Below are 27839 nucleotides of genomic sequence, written 5' to 3'. Positions count from 1 at the left end.
TCCCATTTACATTATAGTAGTCTGTGCTGACTTGTAAAGTGTAAAAAACTTAAAAATATTATTGTATCGGTTTACTTATTACAGGGATTAAAAAAAACAACAGTAATAAAAAGAACCAGTCATAATTTATTTATCTATCGTCTATGTGAATTAAAACATTATAATATCATATAAAACATACATTTTTGTTTACCAATATCTCATATCTTTGAATAATATAAAAGTACAAACATTCGTAGACGTAATATCAACAACTCACAGCTTTTGGCATCCGCAGAGTTCCTACGTCGTGACCTTACTACATTAAATGCTAATCAACGCAGTGAAACAACTTTATTGTCACAATAATATATAAAAACAAATGCAACTAGGACAATGTCTTACTGTGGTTTACAAAACAAACTTGCTTTTAACGAATCACTAATTACTTAATATGAATCACAACGGTTTTGTGCCAAATGCGCGCTCAAACAATAATTCTAATCATTTTCAACGATTCCTGTTCGTATTGCGTTTGTAAACCCTAACAACTAATTTGTCTAAAACAACGACGTACATGAGATTTGTTACATAACGTTAGCGGAACTCTTTACTGATTGAATATAATTTCAATACACCTTTCTATTTATAATAGAAAGTATATATACTTGTATCAATAACAAAGAGTATTATATTATTACCTGAAACTATATTATAAGTACTTATCGTTGGCGTTTCGTTTGTCATCAATATGATTGATGCACAACGCTGCACAGCAGACGATTAAAGATGTTTGTAAACATATAAGCTTTAACGAGCTCTATATTAAGTCATGTTAGCTATGTCTTAACCTACGAATGTGATGTAAAACATACAAAAAGAACAACCCTTTGCTTTAATTCAATCAAAGTTTAGAACTCCATTTTTTTATTTTAATACTTAGTTCAATGGACCTTGTCATTCTTTAGTACATAGGGTTGTTTACATAAGAGCGTTAGTCACATTAAATTTAGTTTACAAATGAAATGAAATGGACTATGAACTTAATAGTACTGCGCCAATCCACATTACCTACGAGAAAATTAAACAAAATATATAAACATTCTCCAATTAAAAATAATCATAGAAATAAACATTCAAACACCATCGAATTATATTCAATTATTAAATAAACTAATTTATATTAATCGGGGAGTGAAACATTAATATCGAGACACTAGAATTATGCATGTCACTAACTAAATACGTGTAGATTCACATTTTATGTTTTCGTATCTAAAAATGAGTTAATAATACCTAAGTTTTGTTAGATCTTAAAGAAATGTTAACTATTTTTAATTACAATTAAACAATTTACATATTTTTGCTGCCCAATAACCGATATAGGAATGATGCGTGTGTAACGCTGAATTGTATGTCAATTTCGATTGAGAATTTTCTTTTAACCGAGTGATGTAAAGTGATGATATATAATTTAAAAGGCCACAAGTTTAGCATGACTGCCATGAGTATGGTAGCGGGGAGTGTGGATCAGAAGCCGAAGCTGACGTTGTGGTTCGCGTTCCTGACTGCCAGCGCGGACCGAGGGGAGTTGGGGCCCGTCACACGGAGCCAGGTCGACACCTGTACACAAACAAACATGTTAATACTAAGTGTTATATTAGAAGAGTGTGTTCTTAAATGGTAAGAAATGTCTTTGAGACTTATTTACTGTAACATTAAAACAGTGATTAGAGTACAAAATAGTATCTCTCTCCACAAGGAAATATTTGTTATTAGTGTTTTTCCACCAGATGTGAGAGATACATATGTAAGCTACATAGCACATCTTTAGGGTCGAAACAAACTCAAAAGTTATACACACGAAAGACGCCACAAAAAACAAATTTCAAAACTAGGGAATTATCTCTAACCTCTTAAGAAATATTGACATCACAAACTTAAAAGCAACAATTTGAATCATAAAAAGTCCATTATTTTATATACCTGTAGTGGAGGCGCTCTAGCGGAGTCTCGATCCCTGCACGGCGTGGAGCACCGCGCGGCGCTGCGGCCGGGCCTTGTTGCCGGACTACTCGTCACTGCCGAGCTACTCGCCAGCCCCGGGCTGTTCATGAAGCCCGGGCTCGCTGTACCCAGGGACATGCTCACACACATACTGTCCTCTATTGATGGGGCTGGCAACCATCTAAAAAACAATTAATAATAATTAACTTTTTATCTAAATAATATCTAATGTCGCATGGTTTCACCAGCCGCTTGGTTCTTATTAGTCGTAGCATGATGTTCTAGCGTTCCTTGATAAATAAACTATCTTACACATATACAATTTTTCTATTTGATTTTTTATCTTTACAAACTTTATAATGTCCTATACATACATATAAAAATAAATTGCTGTTCGTTAGTCTCGCCAAAAGTCGAGAACGACTGGACCGTTTTGACAAATTTTGGTCTTGAATTATATGTGAAGTTCAAAGAAAAAAAAAATGAGGCGGTACGAAGTTTGCCGGGCCAGCTAGTTATAGTATGGATATTGAAATATTATTCATTTAATATTATAATATTGTTATGTTTATTCTGCCCACTAACTTGTCTCTCTGGTCGGGCGGGTAGAGCGCCACGTGGTGTCTCCAGCGGTACACGTTGGGGTACTGGTCGGCGGATATAGAGGTGGACTGCAGCGCGTCGTACACCAGCCGGTCCATCTTCGACGGCTCCTCGCTGGAACATAGAACATCATTATTGTATACACCCAGCCAGTTTCATATTAAAAAAATGCTAAATAGCAGTAATACGGAGTTAATAGGGATCGAGAGATGAATAGGGACAGAAGAAGGGTGAATAGAGATACTATGAAGAATTTCCCTGTACCTATTCACCTCTCGATCCCTATTCACTTCGTATTACCGTTATTTAGGACCTGTTACAATGTCTGGATAGCCGCTATGATCTAGATAAATTTTAATTAAGAATGTAACCTGTATGCACTGTCTGTCACATAAGTTTATCGGGCATTTATGGAGATTGTAAAACAGGCGGTTATATTTTTTTACACAGTATTTGAACTTATAAAGGGCTGTTATGTATAGACGATATCAAATACTATAGCATACGTCATAAGATTTAATGTTCAAATACAAATGACAAGTTTATTGCTTGGTTGCAGCAGTGCCTAAAAGTATGATACGTCCTTAAGTATCCAGCTAGTATGATGCAACAACAAGATTATCAATACAACAACATACATACATACACAACCTTACACCTGTCTCCCATCAGGGTAGGCAGAGACAATGGAACGCCAATTGCTACGATTCTAACACACCTCTTTCATCAACAGTCGTCAGTCTTTAAGTTAAATATAATAGATTCCAGATTCTATTAACCCGTCGTATGCTGAAGCACTGATCAGTGCGAGACACAATGTGTATTCTATTGTTGTCTCATATACCCACAGACGAAAGAAAGAGAAAGGTTAATAAACTTACCCATAAATAAAAGGCTCCGCTACGGCCGCGTCGCTGGCCTCTTCCATGTCATCATCCTCCTTCTCCGAGTGTTCAGACGCGGTGTGGAAGTCCTCGTCATCGACATCAGAATTGCACGACGCTACTGAGTCATCGTCCGATATCTGTAAAGAGTATAAAGTAACAGTTTAGTATTAGTTACTTAAAGTAATTACTAACTTTCGATACTGAAATGTTTTTTGCCAGCAGTTTTAGCTTGTATAATCTTCCCAACTTTCAAAGTTAAACCTATTCAAGAACAACTCTATGCCAAAAAATTTATAAGCCTGTTTAGAATCTCAGTTAAACGAAATCAGATGGAAGTGGCGCTGAATTATGATTATGTTAGGATAACAAATCGAAAATCATAATCCCTCAGTACCCACCCCGACTAACTGAAAATCTGTAGCTTTACTGACGTAAAGTGATTGTTACAATGCCCCTCTGATAAAATTGTCCCTACCTGTTACTGGATAAAAAACTTGACTCATCGAAAAAGGAGCACTAATCAAGTATGTAATTAAAAGAGGTTTAAGATATAACAGACCTACTCATTATGATATGACTCAGAATATTTCGAAAACAAAGCTGCTCTACTAAAACAAACGTCACACACACACGAACAAACTCAACAAGTCATTTATTATGCAAATACAGACGCGAGAGCATCAACCTACTCTATACTGTCAAAACTCTTCAATACATTATCAACCTTATTATAAGCCGCAATAAAATCGAAAACCGCGAATGGGTTACGTGAACTGTTTACATGACGCATAAGACCTTGACGTAACACTTGACGCATAAAATACATTGATAGCATATAGAAGCAAGGAACAGAATTGTATTTAATTTAATACAAGTTTAGTATAATTTCATCTTACTAGTCTAGAGAACAAATTTCGAAAATGTCGGACTTTGATTTCGATTGGGACAACAGAAAAGCGATGAGAAACACGTGGACAACGGGAATCGTTCTATCTACAGCGTGTTTAATCATACAATTAGTCCTATACAAGTATGTGCCGAAAATACGAAAAACTGATCAGATGGTTCTCACACAATTAACAATAGCAAGATTATTAAACACCACTGTGGAGTTTTTACTAACTTTCGACATATTTAATGCTATGCAGAGTGACATTTTGTGGGGCATGTTGACTCACTCAGAAGCAGTGACTATATGTTGGATGTGTGTGTACACGAAGATATTATACGACAAATTTGTGATTGTGTTAGGAGTCGAAGACATAAACTTTAAGGTACTATCCTGTTTAATATGGTTGCTTACCATACCTTTGGGAGCTTTAGACCCAGTTCTAGCGACTAGGTACTACGAATTCTTCTTATTTTCATACACATGGGTGAAATTGGGTGTCTTAACAGTGAATATGTATTTCTTCTTTAAAATCTACAATGTTATTCTTGATGTAAAGATGAGAGCTAATAGTAAAGTAGCTAGTATTGTAGTATCAAGTGTGATATCGTTTATTTTGTTTTGTATAACGAGTTTTGGGTCGTTTGTCAGTATTTTGATGACGGATGTCGTACCTGAATATAGTCACATGGATCAAATATTGGATGATGGGTTTTTGATCATGAATTCCTTTGCTGGTATCGCTATTACTGTAATATTTGTTATTAGAACTAAGACTCAGATGAAAGAAAGATAATGAAACATTGATGTTTTTTTGTAAGTTACTTATTATTGTTGTTTTGATATTATTACGTCAGCCATTGAATTGTTATAAATGTTGTATCTTAACCTTATTTAGCATAATACCTATTATGCTTTAAAGTTGTCTTTTAAATGGATAATTAATGTTACGTAAATAAACAATAATACCATTTCACCCAAATGTTATGTGTTCTTTGTCATTTTATTTAGTTTAGAATTTAGAATGTGCATGTAATAAATCCTAAGCGGCTGGACTGATATTAACGAAATTACCTATGTGGATAGTATAGATATTTATGCTAGATGTTTTATAATAAATAATACGTTTAACGAATAGTTTTTTAACAGAATCCTCTTGCGCGTTCGCTAATAAATTTATCCCTTGGTATGACAGAACACAGATCCATGCGAGACACAATGCGTTTTCTATTGTATAAAAGTTAAATGAGGTTTAAGGAGGTAGTAACTAGTAGAACACTGACCTCAGCGGGTAGCACCTGGCACTTGTTGGTGTCGAGCGTGTAGAGCGCGGTGGGGGCGCCACTGTCGCCGGCCGGGGAGTTCACGCTCACTACGCGGGACATCTCGCTGTGTTGCAGTTTGCCGTCGCCTGGGATATGGAACTTTGTTAATATTGATGTAAACACTTTAATATTCACGATAACAGCCCACGAGAAACGGAAACTTGTTATAGAAACTTTAAGGTCTTATTGTAAGGACAAGATACATTTTACATGCCTTGTATGAGGACTTATTAGAACATGTCAGTACTCGTTTTATTGTAACTCTTGCCTTACGCGTGCTAGTACTAGACACTTATAAAACGAGAGTTAACTTTAAGAAATGTAATAAAATATTTAAAAAGTGTTAATGATGTAACACTTTTTAAATATATCAATATTGATTGATTTGATTGATGGCTCACTGTAAGGCTTTCTCCTGGCTACTAGAAACAGCATGAAAGTTACTTACCAATATCTTGATCAAAAGTCAGTCTTCTAATAAAACTCTCGCTCTTCGGACTAGTCGACAGTATAGATCTATTCTTCCTAAACGACGCGTTCTTCTTGCTATTCCGTTCGAACACTTCGATCTTCCAGTCACACCGGCACTTCGAGGCTTTGTGCCACAACTCTGTACACTCAATCTCCGACATTGCCGGAGCCTTCAGCCCTTCAGCTTCCGTCAACTCCTCACATATAAAACTAGTTAAGCATCTAACATGGCCGTCTATCACATGAGTCATTTTCACTCTACTGGGACCTCTATAATTCGGTTTCCTTTCGTCGTCTGAGCTAAATATATCGTCATTCGGACATCGGAGTCTCACAAGAAACTCCAATAAATGGTTAATGTCGTCTAAGTCACTCGTTTGTTGCTTTAGTTTGTACACAACTAACTGCGCTAGTCTAGAATGTATTAAGGCAAAGTCTATCTTTTGAAATCGCTCGTCGTCCATGTACGTGTAGATTGTATGTTGAAGGTGTTTGGACTCGGACTTGAGTGCGTCGCCGGCGGTCTCAGGCTCGGCGTTGAGAGAAAATGTTAGCGCGTCCGCTATTCTTTTAGCGAAAACTTGGCATGTGCGCTCTATACATAACAACTGGCTCACTGTATGGTTTACTACCGGAGTATCGCCATTCAAGGTCTTCGGTCCAGGTTGTCTACATAACCTCTGTCTTAAAGGATCAGTTTTCCTCCAATGCGCTGGTCTTTCATTGGTTATTTTACAGGATTTCATGGCAACGCAGAGCTCCGACATGGGGCTTAGCGTGGACTCCTTTGAAGGACTTTGTTGGGATATGGAGAGACTGATTCTGGACAGCGAGAGGTCTTCAGGCACGTGAGATTGGGCACAACTATCAGTATAGGCGAATGAACAAGCGCTATCGTATTTACTCTTGAGGTAATTCTCGAGTAACGTCAGACCTTCCGGTGTTCTAAGGTCGGTGAACGTGTCCAAAAACGGCCAGTATTCCTTCCAACCCACTTTCATTTGTTCCGCTAAACTCCTGCAAAGAAAATGTTCAAAATAGATTAAGGCGAACATGGTATCTTCTTAGGATTAAACCCGATAACACTTTATTAGGAATACGCTTATCGAATAAATAATGTAGGATCGTACTAGGTTTGCTTTCACTCTGTGGTTTCTATTTACAACTAAAATTATGTTGTTCAAACATAGACCATATCATACAAACACATTTGATGTGTCTCCTTCGCTCTCTCTGTTCTTCTACAACCTAAAGGAATAAAAAAATAAACAAAAATCGTCTTTTTCCATACATAATTCAGTTCCACATACCTGCCAACAGTTTCTAATCCCTTAGTAATCTCCTTAAGTCTAAATGTGTGTGATTTGGCGCTGGGACTGGGCGGGGGCGCGGGACTATGATCTTGTAGTAGGCGGGGCGGGGGCGCGGAGGGCGCGGGGGCGCGCGGCGGCGTCTTCCAGCGACGACGGAACAGTTCCGCGGCACGAGCCTCCATGGGACCCGCGTAGGCACGGATCTCATAGCGAGGACTTAATGGATCGCGGTTTATATCCTGGAAATGAAGACAAAGTTTATTAGAGTAATAATGGCTTTAAAAAGGTTGTTCTTTTCAAAAGTTTTGGCTATTTTTAGTTGACTTAACTTGTGAATACAACAATAGTTGAGTAAATTAGTACACAACACTAAATATCTTGAAAACCACTGGACAGTTTTTTACGTAACAATATTTCTAAATAACTCTTTATCAATATCATTAAATTCAATAAAATAAAAAGCAAGAACCAACACTTTGAAATTGTAAGCGCAACAGATGCGCAAAAAATCATAGACCAAAATCAAATTGCGCAAACAACCGCTTTCAAAATTAATAAGTAAATAATATGAACAAAATATACATACGGGTGGCACGGCCGGTGTGAAGGCCTTCCCTATAGTGGGCACGCCGCTGCCGTCCTCAGTATGCAGTACGGGGACATAGTAACGTTCCTGCAACATACACGCTATGCGGCTCGCCACGCCCGCCTCGCAGTTTGAAGCCCGTTTGCAGATTATCTGACGGTGAAAAAGATTGAAAACATTATAAGATTTGATTTTAAAACATATTAGAATAAGTTGCATGTGCTATTATCAAGGTACCAGTTTCTATACGGTCGGGCAAAGTGATTTTCTTTAGATTTTTTTAGGAATCTGCATTCATAGTAGGAAATCAGATATTATACCAGGTGTATGGCAAATGTTTCTTCCCTATGGGATGCATAGTATATAACTAGAGAAAAGTGTGTATTCACATTAAGGTGTCCTGCAAACTCTTTTGAAGAACAGAATGTGTAATGTATCTATCTCTATCTTATCATGATTCCTTACTCTGTAAGAAAAACCGACCTAAGATGGTTAGAGAAGTCTTTTTTATGGGACAAACCAGCCACAACCTCCCATACCGCTGCAACTCCTGTAAGCCAGGATCTACAGTAGGTACAATCATGAACGAATACTGTCATGGATCTTAGATAATTGTAATTTTATATTCATTGTAAATATCTCACTCACATCCTTAGGCTGTTCCCCGTACTTATTGACAGCAGTGCGGTTGCACTGTGGGAAGGCAGTGAGCACGTCCACCACCTGTTCCGCGCCGAACTTGGCCGCGAAGTGCAGGGGGGTCTCGTTGATAGCCTTGTCCGGAGTGTTCAGGTAGCGGTCCACGAGGATACTTGCAAACTCCTGTAAAATGGGACATAGCTATATGTTATAAAAGTCAAGACGATTTAAAAGTAAAATGTTGCATTATGAAAGTGTAAAGCCTTGGAAAACTAAGTGGAAAATTGAGGAAATTGGGTAAAGATGGGTGTTTCACTTATTTCAATTTGTATGTTACGCATTTATTTGTTATTACCTACGTATGTAATGATGGCGCAAAACATATACAAATTGTACATTTTAATGCGACAAAATATATTTTGCACTTATTTTCTGTGCTAAATTCCATCTAGATACATTCAGCCCTTTTAGTGTGAACTTATAATTAACTAACGTGCAACAAATAGGTAACAGATATACATACAAACAATACGGCATACAATATACATGTACAATTGTACAAGTTACTAAAATTACGATAACAATGTATAAACCACATAACCTCACCTTACAAGACTCGGGGTCAGCATCCATGCCGTACAACGTCTGCACAAACATGGGGTTGCCGACCGTCGTCAGTATTAGGTTGCAGATCTCCGCGTTACTCGCCTTAGCTGCTATATGCAATGCGTTGTAACGAGACCCTTCCTGGAATAAACAAAATCTTATATAAAAATAAGTCGGGTTTTTCTTCCTGACGCTATAACTCCAGAACGCACGAACCGATTTCCACGGTTTTGCATTCGTTGGAAAGGTTCATAGCAAAGAAAATTCATGAAAAAAAACAAGACAAAACCAGGAAAACAGTGAAAATCATTGGCGGCGAAACGAAGATCGCCGAGTGCTGCCTCGTCGGTTGAGTTATCCCAAGTTCGACTGCCGGACAAAGGATCTCGGATTCGATTCCCGGGTCGGGCAAAGTATTACTGGGGGTTTTTCGATTTTTCGAAAATTTCTCAGTGGTAGCACATAGTCTGGAAATGTGCCCGGTATATAGGCTCACCCCTATATACATGGGACTTATAACACAAATGGTGAAAAGTGGGTGAACAGTAGCATTTTGCCGTAAGTAATGTGCACCTCTGCTTACTCTATAAAGGGCGTAACATGAAGTATTTATCGTGAGGTTTATCTGTAACTCAACTAAAAAATGGCTATTTGATTTGGTTCAAAATGTAAATATCAATAGTTGATTCTAATAAGACGGTTATAATATCATCAATACTTAAAATAGACTCTATGTCGAGGAGATTTTGGAATTAACACAGTTTAAGTAGGTATTTAGTACGACCTACACAAACATTGTTTTTGGTCGATATTGTGTTATGATATGAGATCATTGAGCAGTTTTGAAATCGAGTAATCCATATTCTTATAATAGAAATACCTAATATTGTGACTAGTAAACGGTTTTGTAACTACAATACCGTAAAACGGGGTTAATAGATACAGAAATGAAGTTGTTTATGAAAACATAAACATGTTGGGAAAATTTTCTAACATCTATTCACCCCATTCCTGGGTCTATTTACCCTTTGAATTCTATTCCCCCGTTTTATCATCTCAAACATTAACTCATCATGGTATTCTGAACTTTAAAAACAATGTTACAACAGCCAAGATTTTCTACCAACAACACTGCTCAATAAAACTTCAACCCTACCACCACGGTTTAAGTCACACATTTCCTTTAACCATTCATGTTCAGCTTACTCAAGGGACAAGACAGACACTAACCTTGTACAATGCTTAATTACAATAACGTGTAGGTATGTCCGTTTGTGTGTCATTAACGCCATGCCAACTAACTGCGCCTAGTCTATTGAATGCTAATTACCTTAATAAGTCATTTGCACCTCAATCACGTTGTAACACGACTTGTTTATTGTCAATACTTTATTTTGTTGTTATTTAATCAGATAAATGCTGTGTTATGATAGAATAGAGTACATTTGGCACCATCTCTGTTCTTCCTACGGGTGTCGTGAGAGGCAACCAAGGAACATTTGACAGAAGCACTCTCTGATAAACTTAAACCTTTAAACTATTTAAATATAAACAATCCTTCAAGACTCAGTATATAGAAATACGTTAGTAACGTCGTTATGTTAGAATTATTTCACTGCTAGCTTCTGCCAGCCGATTCGCTAGCTTTACCGTGGGATAAAAAGTATCCTATCACCTAATACAGCTTACAACCTGTCTGTTTATCAAATTACATCAAAATCCGTTCAGTGGTTTCAGCGTGATTGACGAACAAACAATTTATAATATTAGTGTGATTAGATTCGGATGGATTTCCATATTGTTAAAGACGCTTTGACCTTTCTCATCTTATACGGACTACAAATTAAATCAAATTCTATCGAACACAAACTTCTTTCATCATTTACCTGCATAATAGCGGGTGTATTCCCACTGCTGACTAGAAACCTCGGGTTGTCCCACACTCTGTCTCTCACGGTGGTAGCGAGACCAGCTTCTATCGCCTTCCTGAGCGCCACCATGTCTTGAGGAGAAGGCGCCTTGAATGGATACGGCTTCTCTCCCATAATCGCTGCAAAAGAAAATAAGAATGTTATGACTATAGTTGTCTATTTATGTTAAATAGCAATGATAAGTTATCTCTTTTCTTCGCTAGTTAAAGGATTGTAGCGATTTGTTTAAAAATACATAAACCAAGTAATAGGCTTTTGTTTTGGAGGGGAGAAAATCATCCAAAGACTTGATTTTGACAGCACGGTTGGAGCAGTTGCTGTCCCTCACAGAGTAACCCTTTGTGTGATACACAAATAGATATTTCGGGTCTGGGTGTCGTGTGTATGTGAACTTGTATGTTTGTAAACGCACCCACGACACAGGAGAAAATCCTATTGTACGTGTAGACACATTTAAAAAAAATACAAAGTACAAGTACTTATCCGGCCTTGGGTGAGGCGAGAGGAAGTGTGAGACGCTTACTGACTAAAAACCACCCCGTTTCTGCTGTTGCTCTTCGACTCGGAGCCTAGCCTAGCATCCCATTAGATCTCCAAGTAATAGGCTAACGTAAATAATTTTAGCTAGACAAAACAGAACTTGTTCTATTAGCATCTAAATTAAAAGATCTATTAAAATTCGTATGCGATAGTAAATTTACTGAAGCGTAAAAGAAAGTTTAGAGAATATAAATTACCTATATAATTTCTTTGTTCAAGTATTTTAATAAGCAATTGCTTAGTAAATGGTATGTGTGTATAATGGGTATGGATCAGTGGTGCTCTGCTTGCAAATCTAACTGTCTTGAAGAGATTATATTGATTGAATCGTAAAATAACTGACAAACTTAGATGCAACTTGTCCATAGTCCTACTAATATTATAAATGCGAATATTTGATATATGAGCAGACCAATCACTGATGGTAAGCAATCGCCGCCGTCTATGATAAGCCGACACACCAGAGGCGTTACAAGTGCGTTGCGGCCTTTTGGGTGTTATGAATTTAAGTGTTGGTGGGAAAGCAGGGATTGGGAAAATTAGGAAGGGACCCCCCTTCCCAATCATCCCAGTGCTATATTATGCTGTACTACGAGAAAAAGCACCTAAATAGTATTAAGTAACGCGTGATACTAATTCAAGGCTCATTAAATATTGTTAGTTAGAAGATCGCGTGATAATACCGTTGTATAACAGTTACCGATGTCTAATTTAATGGGCTATAACTATTTTCAATTAGGTTCAATTTGGCTGCCTTGTTTTTTTTATTGCTTTGATAAGTCAGTCTTTGGCCACCAATCCGCTTTCTGAACGGCGAAGCGAAGATGTGGCCGAAGATGGAGCACACAGACTTAGAAAGTACCTATTCACCTGACCTTGAAGAAGACCAAGAAAAATAGAAGCCGATAGATTGTTTCATTCCCTATGTGCATGGATTAGGAATGTGGATTCGAACTGTTTCGTGTTAAATATATGTAACAAAATAATATGTACTACCAATAGTGTCATCTGGTGTATTAGTTCTAAACTAATTATGTATGTAGACCTATCAATTGTTAAACTCCTTATGTGATAAGTAAATTCTTTGTATATTGTTTATTATAAAACGTCAGTTGATTGCAAACCATCCTAGCGTTTATTATTTCGTTGTACATTACTATTGTCAGGTATTCAATAGTCAAAACTATATGTACACAAAAAAAAAATAGAACGGCTTCTCAATATGTTACCAACAAGAAATAAATAGAAACTGCTTCTTAGACTCGTTTATTCCACATTTTTTTAAAATCGATTAATTGACACACTTTTATTATAATACCATACGATTTCATAGTTCACTGGTGAACAAAGTTCCATTAATTGAATTTGTTTCACAATTTCTTTGTCCCATTTTTTCTAGCATGACTATAGACTATTTAAATTAGAAAAAGGCTATAGGCATTCAAACTTAGAACTTGAAATACGACAATTATGTTCCATTAGCCATTAGTGGTTGCCATGTGGGTAGAGCAATGAGGTCAGTGACCTAAAACACGTAAACTTTCGATCCGCAAACATGTAGGACGCCTGTAATTTTACACAAAGCTACGACGAAATACGAAAAAAAAGTTCCATGAAGGTTACAAAAAATATTCTGAAATGACTTTATTACGTTATACCTACCGGACAATAGACATTGACTTTACTTGATAGAAAGAGGATAGTAGATTTGAATTCACGGGCAAGAATCTACATGAAAAGTTTATAATTCGATAAGAAATTAAGCTTTTCTTTGCTTAGTAATCAGCATGATCCATAAGCAAGATAGCCAGAAGATACCTTATATTGCGTATTCTAACATGTTTACATTTTTTTTTTTTAAATAACATTGAGCTACACTAGGATTTTCTCTAGTGTCGTGTTTGCATACGTATACAAACATACAATTTTACATGCACATGATTTTCAGACCCGAAACAACAATTAGTGAAGAGTTGCTGCGTGCGAGAATCGAACCTGCTACACGTTACACGGCAGCCAACCGTGCAGTCCATCTTTCTTAGTTGGTACCTAATTAAAACCTAAGTGCTTGCATGCCTTGACCTTTGACACCAAGTGACGTGGCGCATAATTTTCGTCAACATACAATTCTTTGCACAAATGCCAAGTTTGATACAATATTTCCGCGTACAATAACCATTGTTTCACGCATTCAATTGAATATTGATTGTTATGTATCTTTTATTTTGTGATAATGAAATAATACGGGTAGAGAAATGGGGATGATTTAGGCACATTGTCGGTAACTTAGCTTGGAAAACAATGAGGCCAAAATGGTTCAAAATGATGTATTTTAAATGGGTTGGCACTCAACAAAGACGCCTAGTTCGAGTTTGCATTACGTTTGACGAGATTAAAACGAGATCGCGTTCAGCGCCGTGATTCGGCTGCATTGAACCGACCAATCAGCATCGAACGCTTTGATCTCGTTCAACGTAAAAGAAAGTTGTACCAAGCCCTTTGATGTGATAAAGTGGATGTAATCTAATCGAGGTGGATGCCATAAACCAAAGAAGGTTTTCACTCTCTTGAGTGTAAACCTTCTTGTTTGTACATTACAAATGTTACCGTAAATCCATCCTTCTTTATAAGCCAATTCATACAAAAATAAGAACTAAACACCTACAAAGTTCTAATTAATTTCTACTAAATCGATTGATTGAGAAGCATAATAAATAGTTAATGAGGCGTGAAGTGGCTGCAGTAAGCCAACGTCATTATTTTAGTTTCCCGCGTAAAAATGGCGTCATACCAAGAAATTAGCTATGTTGTTTGTATAGTCCCTAATGATTAAGCTGGCATCGTGACAATAGGCATGTTTCCTACTAGTCAAATACAATACTTTTTTCGAAACGTCAAACACGATAAAAAAATTGTATGAAATACTCTATTATAACGTCATAAGTTTTTGACGTCAAATAGAGTATTTCATCATCCCTATTGTACATATGTAGGCATAAGCATAGGAGACAGAGTACATCGTATAGCGGTATTACGTGCCGTAATATGCACCTCTGCCTACCCCTTCGGGGATAAAAGGCGTAGCGTTGCAAATAGGGATAAGCACATTTTTGTGCGTGAAGAGGCCTTTGGTCAGCAGTGGCCACGTATAAACTGTTGATGTAAACCAAAAGACAAAACGAACTCGATAAAAGCGGGTTAACCAATCTTTACCACTACTTAACATTGTTTAAAAATAAACGCATGATTCCTTGTGTAGGTAGTACCAAGATATCAAAAGCGTGTTACTCATACATTATAACACACAGTTTTATCCTTGAATGAATCTGCCCACTATCACGCCACCTCCGATATCCGAATGATATTTAGCTCCATTCTAATTTTAGATATCAAACGACTCGTACGATGCCATCACTGAACAAATTTCAAAAGAAACCACGCCTAAACATTTTATCAAGCTAAAACGTCTTTAATCACACACATCAATAGTTAAAATTCTTTCTTAATTATGAAGAAATAGAGCTACTTTTGGACTGTGATCAATATGCAAGTGAGAAGTATTTGGCATTGGCACGGAAAGTGAACGCTTTCATTTTCACAATGGTATATTTATTTGGCATGATAAGACATATTGTTTTCTAGTACTTACTAGCCAGATAGTAAAATACAAAAATATGTATAGTAAAGCTAGAATAAATAATGTTTATTCTAAAGCAGCAAAAATAACTGATAATTTAGAAATTCTTACGAGGTTTAATAACTAAAAAATATCTCACTTGATAATTTTCGTTGCATTACTTAATCAATAATAAGTCAATTTTATTTATTCGGGCCATGCTCCCGCTACTGGTCGGCTCCTATTTTTATATTTTTAAATGTTATTTTGTTTTTTATTTTTATAAGTTATGTTTAAAAATGTAAATTTAGAGAATTTTAAATAAACTAGTGGTCGCCTAGTGGTCGAAATTCAACCATATACGATTTAATTTACAATACCACTTAACATACGTTCAAGGATAATTTTTATTTAACTCAAACTCAAACAAACTCTTTTATAAAACTCTTTTCATATGAGACGTGAGAATATCATCGCAATGTCTATCGATTTTGACGTTTTGTCATATACGATCAGATACTATGCATGTGTAATGTTTTATTTATTGATTTAATGTACTTTATAAGCATTATTTTTGAAAAATATTAGCGTGCTGCACTTCTTCTACACATAAACTATAAGTGTACCAAATTTTATGCTCCTACGTCCGCGCAATTTTCGTAAAAAGCGGTCCAAAGTTTTTGCATCACGTATTAATATATAGATATAGTAAAAAAGTTAATTTTATATAAAAAGAAAAAAAACATGGAGTTTTAAACAAGACGACGTGAAACAACTCTATCGTTGTATGAGTGAGGATACCGGAGGCCTAATTACCCCCTTCCCAATCCCCGATTCCTCAACAATCCTTTAATTCCTAACCCCGAAAGGCCGGCAACGCACTTGTAACGCCTCTGGTGTTTCAAGTATCCATGGGCGGCGGCGATTGCTTACCATCAGGTGATCCGTCTGCTCGTTCACCGGCTTATTCCATAAAAAAAAGTTTCGTGGTAGATCCATTTATGGCATGCACTGCCTCTATGTATTATAGTATCTAATATTATATATAGCATCAAAACATAACCCGAGAAAAGATCGAAACTTTAAGGAGATATCATTAATTTATCGTTGTATTGTAAAACGTGTGTGCATTTATTTTAAGAAAGTACTTGACGAAAGTCTGTCACTAAGTGCTTATGATAGTACACGATCAAAACACAGACATTTTTCTTTTGATAACAACTTGATAGGTCAATGACCTATGTAACACTGTTGCTATCATCGTTTATGTGAACAAAACAATAAAATGGTTAGGTGTTTATTTTTATTCGATAAGATAGTTTATAGTTTCTTTATTTCCTTAGTTTTATTAATGAAAGCATTAGTCTGGGGCATACGGATACTACTATCTGTAGCAACAAATATACAGTACCCTTAGTACGAGTTTGCTTTACGTTTAACGAGATCGAAACGAGAGCATTCCCGGCGTTCTGATTGGTTGGTTCATACACGCCGGCCAATCAGGCCGCCGAACGCACATTCGTTATGGTTTCGTTGAACGTAAAGCAATCTCAAAATAAGGGTATAGAGCGCCGAACGCACATTCGTTTCGGTTTCGTTCAGCGTAAAGCAAACTCATACTAAGGGCATAGGTCGCCTGAGGACAAGTAGTAACCGAAACTTAACTAGTTAATCTAGCGAACTTAATTAGCTAATCAAAATTACCTTTGGCTTACAACCTTACTTCCCTTAGTCAAGGCACTACACGTAAATAACCAGATCAATATACTTTCTTTGTCATTTGGTCTAATTATTTTTTTAAACGCTGTCCTTCAGTAGGATTTTCTCCTGTACCGTGGGCGCGTTTACGAACATACATATGACACCCAGACCCTGAACAACAACTGGTGGATCACACAAAGAGTTGTACGGTGCGGGAAACGAACCAGCTACTCGTTCCGCGGCAGTCGGTCACCCAGCCACCGCGCCACTCGTGCAGTCGAATTTATCAGGTAAAGGTTATTTCTTACGAATAAAACCTTAGAAATCTCGCCCAGAAAGTCGGATAAAAAGCCATATGAACTAATAAAATCTATGTATAAATACTTACAGCTATCATTTCCGTCTGTATTATCAGTGGGTTCAGCTCCCCGCAGCGCAAAGGACACAGCATCCTGTCGGTTCCTGAAAGCCTTGAACCTCGCAGACTTGTACCTTCGCACCAGCTCGAGAGCTTCCGATTTATTCTTATAAACATGTAGCGCTTCTGTAAAGGGGAAAAAAACGTTCAAAATGTTTGCTTATTTATTAAAGAGTGGAATATTATTAACAAGGGCCTGACAGTTTACAGAGACTCAAGCTATTATTATGAATATTGGAAATCGTAAGACACCACGAAATCTTTGACCAGACCCAAGTCCAACGTAGTTCGAAAATAAGTTACATCCAAGTATTTAGTATGGCTTTTATCCATATCTCTTTATAGCAGTGGTTCCCAAGCGGTGGCCGGAAAACCAAAAATTGGTCGAAGTGAAAAAATATATACACAAGACACACCTCTGTTCAATAAATACCACAGTCAAAACTCGAACTAAACGTATCAAAGGGCACAACTGAGAGGAGAAACCGATTTCAATCGTCCAAAAGGCACTATTTTTAGTAAATGAGAAAATCAAAGTGTGGGGCCAAATAAAAAAAGTAATAGTCATCCCTAGCTTAACAAGATTTATAAAAGTGGTCTTTGATCAGATAAAAAGTTGGGAACCCCTGCTTTATTGAAAACGTATACAAAGCATTAATTGATTGCATTAGACGTCTTAGATAAATCAGCAAAAATAGCGATTACTTCGACAGATGTATTTGGGCGCTCGACATTACGGTACGGTAGCAATTAATACTTATAAAAATACACATAATAGCTCTGTTGACCGTGCATCTAAAATAAACGGGCATGCATCATTAACCTAATTGTTAAATTGGGTCGAACATTAAACATATTGATTGTGAACTAAACCCTATTGACGAGAATGAAATTGTATATTTATTTATGTTCATACTTTCCTTCCTTGGCTTCCACATAGAATATTGTGAAAAATAAATGGCAAGGGTTTTCCAAAGTCATCTAAAAATAGCATAAGTTTACCCACTGCATGGTAAAGAGGAAAGCCTATACCCAACAGTGGGTGTACCTAAGCTGATATGACAATGAAATGATTTTCCAAATTGTGTTGTTTGGTCTAACCTAACTTATAACAAAACAAAAATCACCCAATGAAATACACCTTACAGTACCTATACAATCAAATAATTAATAATTTACGTACAAAAAAGTCTATGGAAGACGAATTCTAATCAGACCTTAACTCAAATCAGAAATAACGTCATTATTTATATTATATCTTCAATGGAATTTATAGTTTATACCCACTAACATAAGTAAACTTGTAGCTTGCAGGTGGAATATGACACATAATAAGTCTAGCCACATATACCTAGATCAAGTTGAACAAAGAGAAACCTACACATAGAGGACTTAGTATAAATTGTTTTACAATTAGGTAACAAGATTGAAATGTTACTGCATTCTGCACTCTGATTGGCCAACTCCAATAAAGCAACCAATCAGAGAGCTAAACGTGGCAACCTTTTGATCTTGTTACACGTAAAACAAACTCGTACTAGATCCTTAGTACAGTCTTAGTTGTTATAAATACATTATAGTACTTTCACCTTTTGGAAACAAGCCAATAGCTACAACTACTGACAAGAGAATAGTACACAAAATGGCTTATTTACAAGTTGTTGTTTATGTAAATGATGATTAGATATGTTTGTAAAAACCATGTGATATAGGACATCACACCTGTAATTCAATAAAGGGGTAAACAGATGTGTACTAACAATGTTAACTTTGGACTAGCGACTTTAACCCTTGGTATGCAGGAACGCAGATCCACACAAGACACAATGTGTTTTCTATTGTGTCTTATTTACATATGAGAGGTTAATATTTCATTTTAATAATATTAACCATTAAATCAGTCACAAGATTTATAGTTACTGCAATAAAACATGACGAAATGCATAAAAGCTTAGAAAAGGAGGACAATGTGATATAGAAGGAAATTATGAACAATAAGAGTCTTATTCTTCTCCTAAACCTATTAATATTAAAATGTGTTATGTATGAAATTTGCTAAAAACGTAAACAACCTTAGCAATAATCCAGGTAAATACAATAGATTACAATTTGCAAAGGCCGTACATAGATTAAGTGATATGAGGAAGTTGATAACAATGTTGACCCACATCAATGCTATCTCAGAGATAACAAACAAAAGAGGTTTTATACATTATACATTAAAAAGTTAACAAACATTTTTTTATTCATAATTAAGTACTGGCAATTAAGAATGGGGCCATTATTTTAGGATAGTTAATTTTTTTATGTTTAATATTTAGTTTTAATTAAGAACATTTCAGGAATAATGACTAAGTATTCTCTTTATAAAATTACTAATTATATTAGTTGGAATCTCGAGCCTATAAAATAATCATTTCCAAACACATATGTCAATGCTTATTGTATTTTCTTTCTTCCGTTATTGAAAATAAATATGTTATTATTAAAAAAAAAAAACATAAACAAAACGCAATGAGTCATTCTTTTCCAAAAACTGATGCTAAAATGGACACTTATGCTGACAGCATGTAGTCCATATTATATTCTTTTTATTGTTTACACAAGCTAAATAATTATTAGCACTAACTTTAAAAACTTTGATCTTTGTTTGGACATAATGTTATGACTAAGAAGTTTAGTGTAGAACTACCAAGTAAATCTAAATGGAAACATACCTTCATCTGGTCCCTTTTTAATTTCACTAGGTATATAAACTCCGTAGTAGGTGGTAGGCGGTTCCACGGAGGTCGGACTCTCGGGCGAGCCACTCTTCTTACTCAATGTATCCAGTCGCAGCAGCCTAAACAAACCACCGATTGCCCCATCTCGTTTCTCAGTCGGAGACAGTGATAACTCCTCTTTCATACCCCCTATATCCTTATTACACTCCGGTATAATTACAGCCTTCGACATATTATCGTCTCCTGAAAATCGTAAACATTTTACTGTTTTGTTTGTGACGCAAAACGCAGCTAGCGAACAGTTTATTTTTACAACGATCCTATTTTGTACGGTCGCTCACCTGAACGACGAGACTTGTCATAAAAACATACTCGTAACTTTACTATCAAATAATGATTAGCAATTTCAGCGCATTTTGTACAAAACTTTAGACCACATCAAAAAAAAAATCGGGCGTTTTTTGAAACAGAAAATTGAAATGCGTTAAGAGAACGGTGGATGACGTTTTGACAGATTTAGTTTACTAGTGATGGAATGTTCCGAATCTGAATGCTGTCACATAACTTTAGTATGACAACTTACTAAAAAGACAAAAAAGAAACAAAATAAAACTAATTTGAGAAATTATATAACTTTAATTTTTGGATAGTTTCCTACAAAACAATTTTGTTATATTTATATTTGTAAGAAAAAAGTTATTTTTGTATGATACATATGCGTCTTCACGATTAAACGATTTGCGACAATGGAATGATATTCTCGACTACTCTATCAAGCTGACGCTTAACTTTACCGGTTTTTACTTTCGGTTGGAAGAATCTAATTTTTAATTAATAAGTATTTAAATTAAGTAGCCGTTCCTTCATATGCCAATTTTTGGAATATTTTTTCATATTATATCTATTAACTTCGATGAGGTTTTTGAGTTTGTTTAAATAAACCAGATCTAACTACATCTACACAATTGTTTAATTTACAAGTAAATAGGAAAAGGAAAGTCGTAATATGTAACTTGATTGGGATATTTCAACTAATTGCAAGGCCAACAAACAGTAATGTCAGTGCCGTATTGAACATGACCAAAATATTTACAACTTAAAAAAAAGAAATTAAAAAGAATTAAAAACGAATTTAAGGTGTCGAAAAAATTATTCTCATTAGATATAAAATTTACTATTTTAGGAAACAAGTTGGGTCTATTTAAGCATAAAGCAAGAAAAAAGAAACAACAACAGCTTCAATATAAAATATTTATTCATTAGCCTTCTGTTTTCTCTTCCTATTCTTATTTTTATTTTGTGGAGGTTGGCCTAAGGAAACAGAATCCAAAGATTTTTGAACAGCCATAGAATAAAGATTGGAATTAATAATTTTTAATTTATTGAGTTGGGCAAGAAGGTCTTCTTCCTTGTATTTGAACTCATTCTCTAACTCCTTTGAATTTTCATGGTCTTCAATATTCTCTTGAGGTTCGGGCCAGAAATTAATCTTTGTCTTCATAAGGACTTCCATCTCTGTGATTTCTTCTGCATCCTTTTCTAGTGTCCTTTCCAAGCTATGAAGGATGATGCTAGGTGAAAAATCTTGTTTGTAAATAGCTGGGTAGTTTGTTGTGAAGAATGCATTAGTAATTGGACCTTTATGTCTCATTATTCTCACTGGCTGTTTACTGGGTATGTGCCACAACACTACTTGTTCATCATTTCCACCCGACATAAGTGTTTCACCGTCTAATGACACAGACAAACAAGTTACAGCCTTTGTGTGCAAAGAGAAAGTAGGGCAAGTAACCTCCGTGTTCACCAAAACGTCTCTGTTACGCGGGGGACTTGTGAGACTAAATTGATATATTTTTCCTTCCATCGTTCCCACAAATATATTCAGCTCTAAGACATCCATTGTAATAGAGCACAGTGGAACGTCAAATACTAGGTTCAATAGCAGCTCTCCGGAAGACAAGTCGTAGATTTTGCAAGTTCTGTCACTGGATACAGTGCACAGGCGTCCGTGCATACCTGTCTTACTGATGCACATGTCACTCACTGGTAGAGAGTGATTGGAAAATATATAAACTGGATCATGCTGGCCTGCAGAGCTTTGTGATACTAAGTCTACTTCAGGATGAGCAGCCACTGTGGCTAGTGACCACACCATGACTATCCCGTCATCAGATGCTGACACAAAATAGCGTCCGTCCGGTGTAAACTTTAATAAGGCCACTTTTTGATAGTGTTTACTTATGATCGTTAATAGGTTACCAGAGGCTGTTTGCCATAGGTATATTTTTTCTTCGATCCCAGCTACTAAATATGCTCCATCACGTGATACTGCGAAGGCTGTTGCCTTTCCCGGCAATATAAACCGCATGCCTTGAACAGTTTGATACGAGTTCAATGGCCATATGTGTAATACTGGCTTCGTCTTCTCCACAGCTGCTAAATAATCATTCCCAATAAACGTAACGGTCTTGTTTTCGGCTGTACCACCTCCTTTGTAAGTCATTAAACTGGTGCCGGTGTGTGGGTCCCACACGGCATTCGTCCATAGTGTATTATTCGAGTCACTAGTAACTAAAACTTCTAACAATGTCGCCATCACGTTTTCAATAAATGCACTGATATTTATAAAAAAATATATGAAAATGACTAGGTTTATGGTTAAATTAATGTTTACTGAAGTCACATGTGGATTCAAGAAGTCATCACATTAAGAAATTAGCTGTCAATTTGACATAAACAAAAAGGCTGGACATGACAGACAAATTGACAGCACAGATACAGATTAGTGTTTTGATACATACGCATTATTTTACACACCTACTATCTACGTTACTCTTTTTCTAAACAAAGGTATTTATATAATTATATAGCAGAGAAGTAATTTTATTATGGTACTAGCACTAGTTTCGGAACTTAGAATAGATTAGGTAGGTACTGGATATTTGAAAATAAACCTAGAATCGACCTCGATAAAAAAACTTTAAAAACCTCATAATTTATATTTTTATAATACTTTCATAACTATGAATTGGTTTATTTATATAGCAATTTTATTATCATCTAAAACTTTTCAACCATTTCTAAATTTTTACTGGTGTATCCGAACGATACCGGTATACGAGCGGAAGATTCGGTAATACACAGACTGTCAACCAATAGAATGCTAGTATAAAAGTGTGCTCTACTGTGATTGGTCAATATGTTAAGCATTGAATATGACAAACAAATAAGAACAATTCCCAATTCTCGTTCATGAACTTTAAAGTGTCATTGAAGTGGAGTGTGTTTTCTTAGTGATTTTTATACAAAAACTGCTGCAAAATGTTTAAAAAGTAAGTGGAACTAATTTTCTTTTTCAAATTAATAGTAAATTAGAGCATACGGAATTTCAGGAGATAATTTTCTCGACCGTAGCAGAGGTTATAATCTCATTCATTCAGGCATTCACGAAATGTCAAAATCGTAAATTATTGACTCGCAATGTTACTGACCAATCAGGAATCAGCATGGTATTGTATAGTGATGTCCTTAATTTACTTTTGCTTTTATCGGTTAAAGTTAATAATCGATTTTCATGTTTATTCTTATATCATTCATATTATAAAAATAAAATAGTTTTTTATTTAGTTATGTAACTTTCATGCATTAATCATTTAGAATAAATCCGTCCTTAAAATGATCCACGGATCGAATTAGATTATTAGATAAGTCTCCAAATGTTCAGGCTTTGTTTTGAGAGTTTCATATTCATGAAGATTTAATTTTAACATTTAAAGCTAAAATAAAAAAATATATAATAATAACCATACACAAATCGATTTTATAATACGGTTTTTATAATTTTTTACTTCTGACATCACTACTAAAGTATGACGTTTGCAACGAAAGGTCCGAGACATGAGACAAAAACATAAGTTGGATAGAGATAGAGTATTTTAGTTGAATGACTCTGAGATGGAAAATTTCGTTCAGTTCATTCGTAATTCAGTTCTGTGCAGCTGTTCTTATTTGATCGTCCTGTGGATTAGTGATTTTTCGACTATTTTATAACGCTTAAAATTTTTGTGATCGTGGACGAACCATTTTGACCCAAAAGTCTTAGTTGGGAACATTTCGATAAATAGATTTATAGACTTGTGCGTCGTGTGTACTTTCCGTGACGTAACTGGATTTCTTACGAATAACTGTTCGCGTGCGACTAACAAAGGTCGTGGCGACTAATGGTGGCCGTTCTCGAGTGTCGGGGTGAATTTTGACGGCGCGATGTGGGAATCTGATTCTGACACAGGGTCCCGCAGCGCGTCTTCGGACGGGCTGCGGAGACGCCAAGGATGGGATCCCGAAGCGGAGAGTTTGGCTTCACAAATGGATGAACTAGACGAAGTGCTCGCAGAGGAAGAAGATGGATGTCCTTTACCCTCGACTCCTGAGGATCAACATCTGTTGGACGCTGAGATGGCGGAAGTGTTGAAAGCGGGCGTACTCTCTGATGAAATCGATCTTGGTGCGCTGGCACACAACGCGGCGGAACAAGCCGAGGAGTTCGTCCGCAAGGTCTGGGAGGCCTCCTGGAACGTGTGCCACTTCCGACACCTGCCCCGCTGGCTACAAGACAACGATTACCTCCACAAAGGCCACAGACCGCCGCTACCCTCGTTCAGCGCGTGCTTCGCATCCATATTCCGCATCCACACGGAGACAGGCAACATCTGGACACATCTGCTGGGCTGCGTGGCTTTCATTGGCGTCGCGATCTACTTCCTGTCGCGCCCCTCGATCGAGATTCAGATGCAGGAGAAAATGATATTTGGAGTATTCTTTATAGGTGCCATAGTGTGCCTTGGCTTCTCGTTCGCATACCACACCCTCTATTGCCATTCGGAGATGGTCGGCAAATTATTCTCTAAATTGGATTACTGTGGTATAGCCCTATTAATTATGGGCTCATTTGTTCCATGGCTTTATTATAGTTTCTACTGCCACTACAGACCTAAAATAATATATTTATCTGTAGTGGTTGTTTTAGGAATGCTTTCAATCATTGTGTCACTCTGGGATAGATTCTCAGAGCCTCGCTTACGACCTCTTCGAGCGGGAGTGTTCATGGGTTTTGGTCTGTCAGGCATTGTGCCTGCCATCCACTATGGTATTACGGAGGGCTGGTTCAGTCAAGTGAGTAAAGCTTCACTGGGCTGGCTGGTTCTGATGGGCCTGTTGTACATATTAGGAGCTATGTTCTACGCCCTGCGGGTACCTGAGCGCTGGTTCCCAGGGAAGTGTGACATCTGGTTCCAGTCCCACCAAATATTCCACGTGCTTGTGATTGTAGCTGCATTCGTGCACTACCATGGCATCAGTGAGTTGGCATCATACCGTGTGACCGTAGGGGAATGTTCTATGCCTCCATCATCGATTGCATTCTAGCCCCTCCCTAAACCAAATGTGATAGTAGACCATAGATAAATTTAAGTAGAAATACAAACATTCAATAGCTTCACTGTATATTTTTTAAACATATAAATTACGAATTTTTGTAAAGTTTTATAACAACAAAGAAAAAATTGCTAATAACACAGATGGTTCATAATAAGTGAGGCTAAAATGGGTTCAGAATGGGGGTAAAGGGACTATGATAAATAATAAACATATGTCATAGTAACTTGTTTATTTATTTAAAAAAAAATTAGGATTAGTGCATTAGTAGTTATTGTTACTTTCTAGTTTTCTAATTGCACCATGAACTGCACTTTTGAAGGAAAAGAAAAGAAAATCACGATATAAAACATTTTTATTTGCTGTATTTCCTTGAATCAAGCTGTGTTGAGATTTGTGTTATCTTTATAGTGTACTTAATTTCAATGTTTTATTTATGTACTTGTTTTTGCACTAAATTTAAGACCAGTGTTAAGTAGCATAGAATAGTTTGGACCACATGTATGCCCTTCACTGTTCTTCCATGTACATAAACATTGTCAAAACATTGTTTTTTATCATTTGCTAGAAGAAAACAAATCAATGGAGTTTTTTCTTGAATGTAAGCAATTTGCTTGAAAGTAGAAGGTAATAACTACTGATCTTGCATGATCATGTGAATGATTTGTTTGTCTTATAGTTTTCATACATCAATTATCACTTTCTCTAATCATTATTTTTAATCAAAGACAGTTCCTATTTCATTCATTTTTTACTTGTTCAGGATTAATAAACATTTGTGTATATTGCATGGAATCTCTTGCTGTCTATCATCATAAATTAGATGCCTTTTAGAAGCACTTTTGTCAGTTTTGAATGAGTTTAGTACTATCTAATGTACCTATTAATTAATTAGTATGTGTAATAAATCCATTTTGTTAACTGGTCCTCACCAATTTTGCACAAATGAGTACATCATACAAATTAAAAGATTTAAATTGTAATTAGATTAACAATAATTAACAATTGGAAATATTTTATAATGGTGTACTTGTAAGTGTATTGGTTTTTTTATAAGTTTTAAGTAACTGCTGTCTAACATTCCATCATAGTATCAAAATAATGTTAAATAATATATTTTCTGATTGTTTTTAAGAGTTACTTATTTAATTTATATTTTTCTGGGCATAATCATCGAGTATCATCATTTCATTAAACTGTGGTCTGCATTAGGTTAAATAAATTTAATTCAAAGTATATTCTAAATTGTTATAAGTGTTCATAAGTGTAAAGATTTTATGAGACAAAATGTATTAAAAGATTTTGTGATGGTATATTGCAAATTGAGCTCTATTGTCTTGAAAAGTACATTTATATTGATATGTTGGATTGAAAAGCTTAAAAATTATGTAAGTAGAGATGTTAATATGATAAATATAGAAAAAAAATCTCGTAAAGATATCGTAAAGACAATGTCTTATAAATATAAAATAAAATATAAGTAATGTATTGCTGCTTTCTCTGAATACAATGTATGATCCTATTTTGGGAGAAAATTCCGCAAACCCAGTATTTGGCATATCAAACAACTAAGTCGGAATCGGACTGAGGATAAAGACAATACCTGTTTCTCACGCAAAATGTGTTGATTTTTTGATGTTGAGACATGTCAGTGACCTGCTTATATCAGTTTTGCTATGGGATATCATTTTGAAGTTGTTAACATTCACCACAGACCACACGATATTTTCTGTTGCATACATATTTTGTTAACATTTTTCTTCAATTGCAAATATGCTTTTACTGTTCTTGTGACATTTGTTGATTACTTGTTTTTGGTGGGATTAAAAATTATGCAATAAAAATTAAAATAAAACCGTATTTTGTTTTTTTTTCTTACGTAGCTGACCAAAACATTACATGATACATAATATTATGTATTGTATGTTATGTTTAGCTAAATCCCTACTTGTTCGTTTTAATACGTTTTCGCAAAGTTGTCGGACTTCGTATGACGTCACAGTGGGATTACGCTCTACATTTATCACGTAAGTAGGTCCAAACGCTTGCGTCATCTCTTGCAAGGGTTGCCAACTTTCCACCAAAGGAAAGTGAATAATAAAACTGCCGCATTGCGAATCCTTGTAAACAGGAATTTGCATTTAAAACGTTTTGTTTGTTTTATATATATAA

The 27839-nt window shown here is 36.0% G+C and overlaps 4 protein-coding genes across 4 annotated transcripts in view; 2 read left to right on the top strand and 2 right to left on the bottom strand.

Moving 5' to 3' along the window:
* Positions 1 to 106: 106 nt before the first annotated feature.
* Positions 107 to 20759, bottom strand: LOC118271087 (ankyrin repeat and LEM domain-containing protein 2). The gene is made up of 14 exons (XM_035586971.2): positions 20576 to 20759; positions 20229 to 20477; positions 17482 to 17637; positions 11192 to 11355; positions 9306 to 9446; positions 8709 to 8882; positions 8061 to 8213; positions 7472 to 7713; positions 6139 to 7178; positions 5649 to 5776; positions 3471 to 3613; positions 2572 to 2703; positions 1966 to 2167; positions 107 to 1602 (listed from the first exon to the last, which is right to left on the bottom strand). Exons 2-14 carry the CDS (start codon positions 20464 to 20466, stop codon positions 1510 to 1512), a joined length of 3006 nt encoding a protein of 1001 aa, XP_035442864.2. The 5' UTR covers positions 20467 to 20477; positions 20576 to 20759; the 3' UTR covers positions 107 to 1509.
* Positions 20760 to 21471: 712 nt separating this feature from the next.
* Positions 21472 to 22962, bottom strand: LOC118271248 (WD repeat-containing protein 18). Its single transcript, XM_035587257.2, has one exon. It carries the CDS (start codon positions 22828 to 22830, stop codon positions 21487 to 21489), a length of 1344 nt encoding a protein of 447 aa, XP_035443150.2. The 5' UTR covers positions 22831 to 22962; the 3' UTR covers positions 21472 to 21486.
* Positions 22963 to 23396: 434 nt separating this feature from the next.
* Positions 23397 to 27839, top strand: part of LOC118270963 (malignant T-cell-amplified sequence 1 homolog) — a 47566-nt gene continuing 43123 nt past the window's right edge. Inside the window, exon 1 of the mRNA XM_035586808.2 lies at positions 23397 to 23566. Within this exon, the coding sequence (XP_035442701.1) occupies positions 23556 to 23566 (11 nt within the window). The 5' untranslated portion in view covers positions 23397 to 23555. The remainder of the gene's footprint in view (positions 23567 to 27839) is intronic.
* LOC118270960 (adiponectin receptor protein) lies at positions 24192 to 27527 on the top strand. The gene has a single exon (XM_035586806.2). The coding sequence runs from the start codon at positions 24498 to 24500 to the stop codon at positions 25656 to 25658; it is 1161 nt and encodes a 386-aa protein (XP_035442699.1). The 5' UTR covers positions 24192 to 24497; the 3' UTR covers positions 25659 to 27527.

The sequence above is a fragment of the Spodoptera frugiperda genome, chromosome 9 (assembly GCF_023101765.2).
Source record: "Spodoptera frugiperda isolate SF20-4 chromosome 9, AGI-APGP_CSIRO_Sfru_2.0, whole genome shotgun sequence".
Taxonomy (NCBI): Eukaryota; Metazoa; Arthropoda; class Insecta; order Lepidoptera; family Noctuidae; genus Spodoptera; species Spodoptera frugiperda.
This window is presented reverse-complemented; position numbering and strand designations above follow the sequence as displayed.

What these genes read in the sequence shown, in the direction of transcription:
- LOC118270960 (XM_035586806.2), top strand. Translation starts at nt 24,498, where the DNA reads ATGTGGGAATCTGATTCTGACACAGGGTCCCGCAGCGCGTCTTCGGAC.
- LOC118271248 (XM_035587257.2), bottom strand. Translation starts at nt 22,830, where the DNA reads ATGGCGACATTGTTAGAAGTTTTAGTTACTAGTGACTCGAATAATACA.
- LOC118271087 (XM_035586971.2), bottom strand. Translation starts at nt 20,466, where the DNA reads ATGTCGAAGGCTGTAATTATACCGGAGTGTAATAAGGATATAGGGGGT. An exon ending in ATACACCCGCTATTATGCAG is followed by an intron (nt 9,447 to 11,191) that starts GTAAATGATGAA and finishes TGTTTATTCCAG; the next exon opens with GAAGGGTCTCGTTACAACGC. An exon ending in CCGCCCGACCAGAGAGACAA is followed by an intron (nt 2,168 to 2,571) that starts GTTAGTGGGCAG and finishes ATTGTTTTTTAG; the next exon opens with ATGGTTGCCAGCCCCATCAA.